General features: G+C 40.6%; 1 protein-coding gene and 1 long non-coding RNA gene across 3 annotated transcripts in view; one reads left to right on the forward strand and one right to left on the reverse strand.

The window, feature by feature from the left end:
• Nucleotides 1-12,038, forward strand: part of rps6kal (ribosomal protein S6 kinase a, like) — a 25,037-nt gene that overhangs the window by 12,330 nt on the left and 669 nt on the right. Inside the window, exons 13-22 of one of the 2 annotated variants that reach the window (XM_019884183.1) lie at nucleotides 485-587; nucleotides 724-848; nucleotides 2,544-2,663; nucleotides 4,206-4,295; nucleotides 4,398-4,556; nucleotides 4,647-4,808; nucleotides 4,946-5,022; nucleotides 5,161-5,278; nucleotides 5,519-5,659; nucleotides 6,395-6,528. In XM_019884183.1, coding sequence (XP_019739742.1) covers nucleotides 485-587; nucleotides 724-848; nucleotides 2,544-2,663; nucleotides 4,206-4,295; nucleotides 4,398-4,556; nucleotides 4,647-4,808; nucleotides 4,946-5,022; nucleotides 5,161-5,278; nucleotides 5,519-5,659; nucleotides 6,395-6,520 — 1,221 coding nt within the window. In that variant the 3' untranslated portion in view covers nucleotides 6,521-6,528. Of the gene's footprint in view, nucleotides 1-484; nucleotides 588-723; nucleotides 849-2,543; nucleotides 2,664-4,205; nucleotides 4,296-4,397; nucleotides 4,557-4,646; nucleotides 4,809-4,945; nucleotides 5,023-5,160; nucleotides 5,279-5,518; nucleotides 5,660-6,394; nucleotides 7,912-12,038 lie in introns of those variants that run through there. The other variant, XM_019884184.1, reaches the window with a different exon arrangement.
• LOC109524375 (uncharacterized) lies at nucleotides 3,828-4,129 on the reverse strand. The gene is made up of 2 exons (XR_002169952.1): nucleotides 3,991-4,129; nucleotides 3,828-3,933 (listed from the first exon to the last, which is right to left on the reverse strand). It is a non-coding gene; the product is annotated as an uncharacterized LOC109524375 (long non-coding RNA).

The raw sequence follows: 12,038 nt of genomic DNA on the forward strand, positions 1-12,038 counted from the left end.
TAGCTCTGTGTGAGTGTTCATCAGCCGGCAGGCCACTGTTGGCTGAACATCATTGTAGAGCAATAAAAGGGAGCTCAGTCAAGAGGGGTCTTGAGTGAAATGTTCAGATCAGAAAAGATAAAATAAAATTAATAATCGGTTGTCTCACGTTCAGCTTTTCCAGAATCAACACATATGAGTGAGGGGCTACTTATGGTATGACAAAAAGGTTTGAGGGTACACAACACAAAAAGGTTGAGACCCACTGTGTCTGGCTACAGGGTTACTTTGGAGTGCAAAGTCTGCAAAATATTACATTATAAAATATTGCTTTGAATTTCCGAATGAACCAGTGCACGCTGGGATCATATTTCCAAACGCACACTATGTCTTAGGTGATACCTGGCCTGGAACCTTCTGACACACATATGTTCACACTTTTCAAGCAGTCTATGGGAGGCTTTAATCGCTAATGTCTAAAATGGTCAAATGTGGCCTTCCTCAGAAACTCTACCGGAGAGAACTGCAGCCCCCATTCAAGCCGGCGGCAGGTAAACCAGACGACACGTTCTGTTTCGACCCAGAGTTCACTGCAAAGACACCCAAAGGTACGCGTGCACTCATTGCAAGCGTGTTAGCGCGAAAACCATCCTGCTGCGTGTTCATCCCTGTCTCTACATAATTTATTGGATGTTTGTATATTCGTAGTCTTGTATTATGCAGCATGTTTGTTTGTTTGTTCAGACTCCCCAGGTATCCCTCCCAGTGCAAACGCCCACCAGCTCTTCAAAGGCTTCAGTTTTGTTGCTCCAACACCGATGGATGAAAACAAAAGTTCCCCACTCCTCACTATACTCCCGATAGTTCAGGTAAACTCAGCGGTGCTCATTCTCTCCCTTGTGTGCATGCTCAACCCCACTTCTACATTTGCGTAAAAGCGTCCTAAGGTGTGAGAACACCACGAAGGTAACAGACTTTGATGGAACATCATTCGTTCATGTCATTCTCTGCTATTTATAGGACAGCAATTAAGTTCAAACACTATCACTGGGGCATGGGTTGTCGGTTGGATCGTCACATCCCCGTAAATCTGTTCAGATGAAGGCATACAGTGCATCAATGTGAGCCAATGTGAGCCTTAACTTGATCCTCACCCATGTAGTATTGTGGTCGTGAAAGTTAAACACAAGAAATTTGGGCATATGTCAAAAAGTCAAAATATATATTTTTTTAACTGAAAAATTGCAAAGCAGAAACTAAAATGCTCTGTGGAATGCAGTGGAGTGCATTGTAATAATTAACAATTAGCAAATAAGATATTTACTAGGGAAAGGAGGACTAACCGAAATGTATCGATCAGAAATGCACAGGCACGATGCCTGTGCATCCGCTCCATGCAATTGTGAGATGAAAAGAGTTGGTTCCATTTGTAATTTGTTTGTTCTACGTCGTTTTTTTTTTGTTTTTTTTTAAATAAACGTTTTCCACCCAGTATTTTTTTACTCCTACATTACCGTTAAGTAAGGTACGGCTAAACACGGTCACTAGTTAAATCAGCATAGCTGATACAGTAATCTTTTACACAGACACAGATGATGTCATTTCACAAAGCTCACTCGGTTTTCGAAGCAAGAGAGGCTGGTCACGCGAGACGAATTGGGGAGTGTGGGCATGGGGCACGCCACAACAAACTTGTATGCGTTGAGGATGGCAGAGAAAGAAGGAATATTCCCATCAGCAAATTTCAAATCGGAAATATGCCAACACAAAGGATTTTACAGGCGCGATGGACAACTCGACAAAGTATGTATTTTGTTGAGCATTTTGATCTTTTCTGATTTTAATTTCCCGCCCTAGCCAAGTTACTTCACAGTGATGAATGTTGTAATTATGACAATGAGGGTGCATTTGCTTACAGCAATACCAACATCAGTTGTGAAAGGTTGACTCTTTACGGGTGTTGCACTCCACCTCATTCCTGTTAATTGTGAGCCAGGTGTTGACAAAAGTATAGTTATATTGAAAATTATTATTATTATTATTTGGGGTTTTTTTGTTTGTTTTTTTGTTTTTTGTGAAGTTATTGTTATATTGAAAATTATTATTATTATTATTATTTGGGGTTTTTTTTGTTTGTTTTTTTGTTTTTTGTGAAGTTATTTTCTTTAGAATAAAAATACTGCTGGGGCAATGATAAGTCCAACTTTTGCCAGAATGATAACCGGTGGGCTGCATCTTGTCGGCCTTTGGGATCTCTCTTGACTCACTCGGCGTTGGGTGGTCACGGCAATAGGCTGCTTTCTTCGACTACCTAAAGCAGTGTTTAATAAAATCATTCAATTTGTTTATGTGGCGCATGGACACATTGGCAAACAGATAATTAAAGATTAATTTGATTGCTTAATGTGGCACTTTATGGGTCGTCGGGTTCTCCAGACACAGGGATTTCTATATTATTCATTAAAAAGTGTATTTGCCATATTATGTCCCCCCCTAAACATGTTCCAATAAAAATATATATATACCACCCACGGAGATATAATCACTTTTTTCTCTCCCTTCAGATGCATGCGGGGTCCAAGTTCTTGGATCTCTACGAGCTGCAGGAGGACATAGGAGTGGGGTCCTACTCCATTTGTAAACGCTGTGTACACAGAGTCTCTGCCATGGACTATGCTGTGAAGGTGACCCATAATATAAAATGTTATAAGCTGCATATGTATCTTTTTCTGTTTTGCACTTCTAAATAGCTGGGAGATTTACTGCCACATGGCAAAACACATTTTCATGCGATGTTTTCATTCAAACCACAGTTTGATTTGGCATCTGTCTTGTTTCATAGCGGTGCAAAATTGCACGACGTTGGTGGCCTGCGACAGATTGGCAACTAAAGTCGTGTTAATCCTACTGCAGGCTCAATCTGTGCAGTTCTTTTCTGCAGTAAGATCATGTCAAGATCATATGCTCACATAATTGTTGGTTTGCTTGATTAAATTCTTCAGTGGTCACTAAAATAATGTTAATCTGACAGGAGTAATAGTAAATAAAAACATACAAAATATTCAGGAAGAAAAATCTGGTAAGACTTTTGAACCGTAGTCTAGCAGAAATTTTTTTTTTCAATTCTTTTTTTTTAATTGTGAATTCACAGGTCCATACAGTCAATGTAAGAACAAACCATACAAGTCCTTTATACATCTGATCTTACATAAGATTAGCTCGATTTAAAATAACCAGGACTGAGTAAGCAATACATAACATGTAAGGACCAATAAGGAGTATAACTATATTGCCCTTTTTTTTTTAAATATAGTAAAATGAAAACGGACAATAAAACAACGAACAAACAAAAAAACAACACAATTTGTTTTTTTAAACTCCCCTTTAACACACTTAGCTTAATATTTTGTTTCACAAAATAAGGATTTCTCTCACTGTCAGAGAATTTTGCTCCCTGAGATTTTGGTCGAGTTGCTTTATTTCATTTTGTAAATATCGCTAGTGTGACTTGTGAAAAAGACCCAGCTTTCTTCTCAAATGTTTGTGGCTTGCCAATGTGCATTATGAAAAAAAAAAAAATCCAGCCTCGCCAGTTTCAAATGAAGCTTTATCTCTGACAATTCTTTAACGGAATTGGAACCAACAATTTTTGTCCATGTGTGCCGGTGAAACATCGGACTTGCAACGGTATGGTCAGGATTTAGGATTTTCATGATATTGGAGAGGAGAAGACTGATGACTGGCCTTGATCTGATGACCTGAGTTTCACAGATTTACAATGGACTCGCTGAAATTCCATAATTGTTTGTAAGGCATACGTACATCAGGTATCAAATAATTTATGGTGGTTTCTTCATCTGGTTTTTTAGTCTTCGACGATGATGTTACCTAGCAACCAGTGACGCACTTGCATATTGCATAACAATTGCATCTAAAGTGCGCCTTCCTTGTGCTCTCTCGTCTTCAAATAATGTTGTCCATCTGGATTTATTTCATGTCAATTGCTTGAACATTCTTATGTGTTTTTCTCTCGAATGTGTGCTATTGAAGTTCAGTTTTGCTTAGTGCTGTGTTCCTTTGTTGTCTCTGGAAATCTGCTGGGTGAGCCCAGTTTTCCATGGGAGAGCAGCACAACCTCTTTGCATCAGCACAGCACAGGAACGCTGAATGATGGGGAAAACCAGTGATAGGATATCAACTACTTGATTGTTTTTCCGATGTCACAGATTATCGACAAAAGTAAGAGGGACCCTTCTGAGGAGATTGAAATCCTGATGAGATACGGCCAACATCCTAACATCATTACTCTCAAGGATGTCAGTACAGTAATTTGATTTAATTTTTGTCATTTCATCATACTCAAGTTTGAAATAACCTCGTCAGACATGCTGATGGACAGTTGGGTGTGAATATGTCAGGTTTATGATGAGGGCAGGTATGTTTACCTGGTGACGGAGCTGATGAAGGGGGGAGAACTGCTAGACAAGATCCTCAGGCAGAAGTTTTTCTCCGAGCGAGAGGCCAGTGCTGTGCTTTACACCATCACGAAGACGGTTGACTACCTCCACTGTCAAGGGGTGAGGAAACGTACGCCCCCGCATACAGGCACACAACTTAAGCGCGTGAGAAGTCCAGCAATCATCCATTCTTTTGTTGTCTTTTGTCAGGTCGTACACCGAGACCTGAAGCCCAGTAACATTCTGTACATGGACGACTCTGGGAATCCAGACTCGATCAGGATCTGCGACTTTGGTTTTGCAAAGCAGCTTCGAGGGGGTAACGGCCTGCTCCTCACCCCTTGCTACACCGCCAACTTTGTGGCACCTGAGGTGAGCCTGAAAGAGGAGAAATACCACTTGGAGCTGCTGGGAATGTAGTCCAATGGGTCGCAGTATCCGATGAAGTCACTAATTTACATCTGCAGTACTTCAATCTTTGAGGGCCTTTGATTTATGTTTGTATGCAGGTACTTATGCGGCAAGGTTATGATGCAGCCTGTGATATATGGAGCCTTGGAGTTCTATTATATACAATGTTGGCTGGGTAAGACAATAACGGGTAGTGTTTTCCTCACCTCTTTCAGAAATGCTTCCTTTTGGAGAGCCTCGTACTGAACTCACAATGTGTTAGTTATGCTTCCAAATAAAAATGTTCTTAACGCATTATTAATCCTTTTGTCAGGTACACACCATTCGCAAATGGGCCAAATGACACACCAGAGGAGATTCTGCTTCGAATAGGCTCTGGAAAGTTTTCTTTGACAGGCGGTAACTGGGATACTGTGTCAGACACCTCAAAGGTAAAATGGTCGAAAAGCTAACTGACCCTTACATCGGTTAATATGCTACATGCTGTAAATTAAGTGTGAAGTTAAAATATGGTGTCTATTTCTTGTAGTTTTTGTGTCAGCTACGGCTAAAAGTTGCTCCTGAAAGAAATGCAAGATGTTTGTTGTGTTTGTTAGTATGATTTCTAAAAGCCAGTTGTGTAGGAGGACATCTCCCTTTCCTTATCTACGTCGGCGGCTTATGTGTTGCAGGACCTCCTGTCCCACATGCTCCATGTGGATCCTCACCAGCGATACACGGCAGAGCAGGTTCTAAAGCATTCCTGGATTTCCTGCAGAGATGCACTGCCACACTTCCAACTCACACGCCATGATGCACCACACCTCGTCAAGGTGAGGCAGACATCCCTCCCAACTGAATCATTATTGTTTTATTTGTTTGCATGTAGCAGTCAAGCATTGGAAAGCGAAATCGTCTGATTTCCAAACAGTACACTTACCTGTAGCACAGAAGTAGTTTACTATAGCTCTGGATGGAACCTAGAGCAAATGCTGCCTAGGGCTGGAGCAAAGCAACAGAACATCCTAGTAATATGTCTGAGATTGCTATGGCAAAGAAGTCAGATCCGAGATAAATAGAGTCGGTGCAGTATTATAGTGAGCGCAGCACCATTAGAGTTGCTGTTTGCCAAAATTGCCATTTTTATCTCAAAAAATCATTGGGCTCATTCAATACAGCCCACCGCTCTGCCAGCTCCGAATTATTAACAGATGTGAAATTGACGGGGCAAGTGCCATTACCATCCGTGGAGTGGACAGTTTATTGGTGCCATAGTGACTTAAATGGTGAAAATATAAGCCTTGATCTGCAACTTTTTACAGATCCTGACTAAATGAAGCACGCCCCTCCATATGTTTGTGGATTTTTTTTTTTATAGTCCATTTAGCTGCATTGAGACATTAGATGCGTGTATTAAAACATTTCGAAAAGATTAAGTTAATCTCTAAAGGTTATAGTGTATTTAGGTTCATCATGAAATTTCACCTGTAAGGCCAATATCCCTAACTTTTTGTGACTAGCATATATTGTTGGACTTGAAGCTAATATGTCGCCTTTCTTCTTTATAGGGAGCCATGGCTGCCACTTATTCAGCGCTGAGCCAGAAGACAAGCCAGCCTGTGCTAGAACCCGTGGCCGCATCCAGTTTAGCCCAGCGACGGAGTATGAAGAAACTCACCTCAACCGACATGTAGAACCCCCCCACCTACACACACACACACCCATCCATATACAGGGAGCCCGTGCTACCGTTTTGACCTCACTCATACAGACTGAAGTCCTGGCCAGTCAAAGCTACCGTCTCCCTTTTTAACGTATTTATTTGACAAAACCAACACACACACACACACACACACACACACACACGATTTCATGCACATGCCCACCTGATGCGGCTCCTATGCGAAGACATTGGCTCAAAAGCAAGACTAGAAACTAGTATCTGTTACTGCTGGGGAGACAGACTTGTATTTATTTCCACAGCTTTCATATGCACTTGCCCTCCTCGCCTTTCATTCTTCCTTCCCCGGGAAGAAACACACCAGCTGATGTTCTCCTTCACTGTGATTGGCTGAAACAATGCTGCTTGGGTAAACTGTGCCCCCCCCCCCCAACCCACCTCCCACTGCTCTTCATCTATGTTCTGTCATCCTCTCCGCTTCAGTTCATTCTCCTTCCTTGATTGCATTTGCTCTCTTCTTTTCTCCACAAATATGGAGTAAAACGATGGTGTGAGAGTGCTGACTAGATGATGTTGACTGAGGGTCAGCCACCAGTTGTTTTCTTGCTCAAAGCCTAAAACAAACCAAATGCTTCTTTTTGACATACTGCTAAATCTTAAGGATCAAAATTGTCTTCTCGCACTTTTGGCAGTATAAATGCATGTGTGGACAGATGCTGTATTTCATTAACCTTTAAGTCATGTTTATGATGCTAATGATGTATCTAAGGAGGTTAAAAATGGCTGCAGATGGACAAAATGTCTTGAAATGAATGTGAAACAGTGTGGTGACAAGAACAGAAGCTCAAAATTGCACATATACATATGATTTGCTAATTTATTTGGTACGCCTGGATTAAACAAATGCAGTGGCCTATGATAATGAGGCTTTTACTGCATCTGCTTCAGAGAGGTGGTGATTTTCTTTTTGATGCACATTTATCTGCATTTTTTTTCATGTATGGTGGACAAAATATCAGCATCAGATTTAACTAAACCTCTCTACCTTGGAAAAAAATGGATCCAATAATCCTCATAGGTAATATTTATGGACATTTGTTTGATCCGCGTGTACCTAGTACTTTTGCAAAAGATTGTATACATTGTATATTCATATATACAGTGAAGATTCTGAAGATGAAGAGCATGTGTGGGAGCTGTAGAGACTTCTCTGGGGGGAATGAAATGCACCCCATCAAACCAGAGAGGCTGAATCAAAAAAAAAAAAATCCATAGATATATCTCTTTAAAAGACATTGTGGAAATTGTATGATATTGTATTTATTTCATTTGATTTTTAAGATTCTATTTTTCTTTCAAGTTCTGTATATATTGACATTAAAGATCATTATTGACATGCATTCAGACTGACCTCACTTTTTTTGTATTTTTCCATGATCAGTGTGTTAGGAGTTGAGACAATTGTGAGCCATTTTGATGTCAGTGCTAATGCTTTTTTTTCATTATCAAAATGTTCACACTGGCCAACAAATGTTGACTTTTTTTTTAATTCGTGAAGTACACTTTTCTTTGTGTGTGGTTTTTTTTTGCGCTGATTAATCCACCCTTGCATCATGTTTTCGTTATAACAATATAACAATAAAAGAAGTATTCAATAAAGTAATACATAATTCCAATGAAGGTGGGACATCGTTAAATATTCATAAAAACAATAGAATGATTTGCAAATCTTGTTCAACCTAACCTACACAGTATTTGGTTGAATACACGACAAAGACAAGATGTATTTATTGTTCAAACTGATCAACGTTTATTTTTTAGCAAATAATCATTGACATTTTACTGTAGCAACACGTTCCAAAAAAGTGAGGACAGTTGGCGAAAAAAGACTGAGAAACCAAACACCTGTCTGGGACATTCCACAGGTGAACAGGCTACCTGGGAACAGATGTGTGCCACGAGTGGGTATAAAACTCATGTACGTTAGGTTCAAGCTTCCAAATTGTTCCTATGAATGTGAGCGTAAATGGTCGTTGGTGTGGTGGTTCGACCATCCAATGGGTATGCCCAACCGCTGCTTAAATCAGCTGGGATAGGCTCGAGCTCACGTGACCTCATGAGGATGTGCGGTATAAAATAAAAAATAAAAAAAACATGAAAATAAAGTACTGTACTGTACATGTAAACATCTGTCATTTGCTGAAGTTTCCTCTTCCGGCGCAGAGAGTTAAAGACGCCACTAGGTGGTAACACTGTTCAGTACATGACCGTTCGGCACTTTCTACAATGCCTCCCAAGAAGAGCCGTCAGGGACACAATTTACAGGAATAGCTCTCACACGCACTACTGAAATGTTCGTATACACCAAATTTCTGAATGTATTTCAATATGATGTGTGTGAAAGCGTTTCTACGGCGTGCCCCTGGTGCCAAGGTATGACAAAATTGAATTCAGTGACAAACTGTATGTAATCCTAAATTATGTCTCTGACAGCCCCTAATATTGCACTTTGTAAATTAACACTTTTTCCCGATCTTCCTTTGTCTGACCAGCCTCGTGTGTTTGTGTGACAACAGAAGATTGGGATCTGGGCTGGTAAGCAGATGGATACAGGCATGAGGATATGCTACCGCTATTATACACACACACACAAACACACTCTAGCCTTTGGACCAGCTGTTGTCCTCTCCCTGTGGCCGTCTGAGTTGACTCCATGTCCCCCCTCTCTCTCCCCTGTATAATGCATCTGCAGCCTGGGAGCTGAGAGGTAAACAGTGAGGCTAATTGCTTTGACATGCTGCTCTTTGTTTTGGCCTCCTGGTGCTAATCAAGCACTCTGCTAATAAGTCTGCCTGGCAAGGAAACATAACTGTGTTGAGCCTGGGAGGAAGTAAAAAGGGACAGGGGGATGTCAATTCGTCTCCATGATCTAGTGTTGCAGCCCACATTTGTATACGTCAGCCACATTTCCCACAGTGCCGCTGTGGCCGCGCAGCACCCCATTCAGGTGTGAATCTATTTATCCTCATTAACAAGAATCTCCCCAAAGTCAGCCAATTAGCACAGCGCTCCAAATGAAGCCATTAGCTGTCACACGAGGTAGAGGCAGTACTTGTCATTGGTCCACTGTGAGTGTGTGTGTGTGCGTGTGTGCGCATGTGGGTCCATTCACTCTTGCCGCTAATAAAAGCAAGAGAATTAATGGAGCGAGCGTGTGTGATAATGAGTTAATGTGGAACAAGCAGGACAAGCAGTGATCAGCCCTCTTGTCTCAAATGAAGATATCGCACACTGTGATTTACTCTCCCCCTGCAATAAACAGGCCTTCTATCCTTACTTATCTGTGTGTGTTCATTAGACATGCTGTTAGGGTAAGTGGGGTAGTGAAAACTCCCCTCTAAATGCAGAGATACTGCTTGACTGAAGGTTTGGAAATAAGACCTCTTAATTGCTACTGTGCTGCGGTGTGACTGAAAAAAAATCACATTAGTTTGTGAGCTCACCAGATTCAAAACAACTCGGGATGGGAGCAATGTACCCTATTGCAAATAAAATTGATCGATTTAATTCCATATTCATTGGGACTCAGTAAAGTAATTGAAGCTTAATTGATAAGATGCTTCTTAATCACTGCGATTGGCTGGCAAGTGGTTCAGGGTGTCCTCCGCCTACTGCCCGAAGACAGCTGGGAAAGGCTCCAGCACGGCCACAACCTGTCTGAAGATAGCCGGATTAGAAAATGGATGCATAGGTTTCTTAATCAATCAACTAGTTTAATTAGGAATTGAGCTAGGTCACCTCATTGCCCATGGTTCTCAAAATCTTTATCCTTCAATACATTTTTTTACACACTTTTGGGTAGTCCCATTTCTGTCCCAATGCACATAGAAAAAAGGTCCATGAGGGTGTTCGTGGGAGTCATGCGGTGGGGAGGAATTTAGTTGAACACCTACATTAAATCTACTGTATTTGAAAAAAAAATCTATATTATTTGGTCTTAACGATAAGAGATAATTCACTTTTGTTCTGAATGAAATGACGAAACTCCCACATCCTTCCACACCTATCTGCCAATTGTTCAGAAACTTCCAGCAATGGGAACACCAACTACTTAGTTTGTTTTTTCACCTCTTGTATGTGCAATGCCCATGTGTCGTTAACCTTGATCATTTAGAGCTGACGTTGCCTTGGACACAAAAATGTGACCTCAGTGCAGTCTGACAGCCTATGACCTAAACAATGTGCATCAATGGCCTGTATGACACACAGTCCAGGTATCATGTGCCCACATTCAAGCGTCAAAGCATTTGTTCAGACTTCAGAGTGGAAGAAAAACAGATCACAGAGGTGAGTTTAACGCCACTATACTTTCCAAAAATCATTGTCGTGACTAGAAATTTTGAAGGGGAAAATAAAGAATAAAAGGCTGCTCGGGGACTTCTTTGCAAAAAGCTGGCAATGATCCAAGAAGGTACAGAAGAGGAAATAATTAAAAGGGGGGGGGGGGATATACCTCTTAATTTTACTATCAGAACATTCCTCTCCAATTGTCAATTCGGAGTGATTATGATTTTTATCGTGATACAGAGAACAATTTGGTGCCATTTAAAACTGATTTCTGATGCGTGTTGCACATTCTTGCCCTCTTACTTCTTGGTGTTCTCTAATTGAGCAAATAACAATCCTTGTCTGTCTCACAGACCACAGTGGGAACAGCCTGTAGGGATGATCTGTCGAAATGGCTCAATAATTCATGTGCAACAAGTGTGAAACAGCCCAAAGCATCACTTAAAATAAAGAACAAACAAAAAAAAAAAAACAACAGCCAATCCATCCTGCGTGTGTCAGTATGTATATATTAGTGATGTCATTGTTAAAAGTATTCATTATTATTTACATTTAAAATGTGGGGGGGGAAAAATTAACTCGGTGAACAGTTTTATTGACTTCCAGTGGCAGCCTACATCTTCTGCTCACATGTGCAGCCAAACTTAGAGGAGTCCCTGTTGCAAAGATGGACAAACACAGCAAGAGGTAGTTGTACTTTCAACTTTACTTTCTTGGTGCGTCTCAGAAAAATCTAAAGTAATGTATGCAATTTGAATTTGGCACAAATTCAAATAAGTTAGTTGTATGTTTTTGGCATATGATCTCAGAACAAAACTCCCTGCCCATGTTTCCTGCAAAAGGCCTTCGCAAATCAACACTGATGGAGTGTGGTGCTCATGGACAGAACTAAACTTATAAACAAGTAGTTTTGAGAATTGTTTCTTTGACACGATAAGAACGATGCCTGTAAAGCTGAGTCCGCTTTGGATTCCAGGGTCAAAGATATCTATTAGAACAGAACTTGATTTGACGTTAACCCCAAGATTGTACTCATTTGTTGCAAGCTTGGTAAAAAATAGTAGAAGTTGAAAAATGTGACTACCAGTAAATAGTGCCATTAAATATATATGTAGTATATAATATGTAGTACAGTATGTGTGTGTGTGTGTGTGTGTGTGTGTGTGTGTGTGTGTGTATATATA

The sequence above is a fragment of the Hippocampus comes genome, unplaced genomic scaffold (genome assembly GCF_001891065.2).
Source record: "Hippocampus comes isolate QL1 unplaced genomic scaffold, H_comes_QL1_v1.1 scaffold156, whole genome shotgun sequence".
Lineage (NCBI taxonomy): Eukaryota > Metazoa > Chordata > Actinopteri > Syngnathiformes > Syngnathidae > Hippocampus > Hippocampus comes.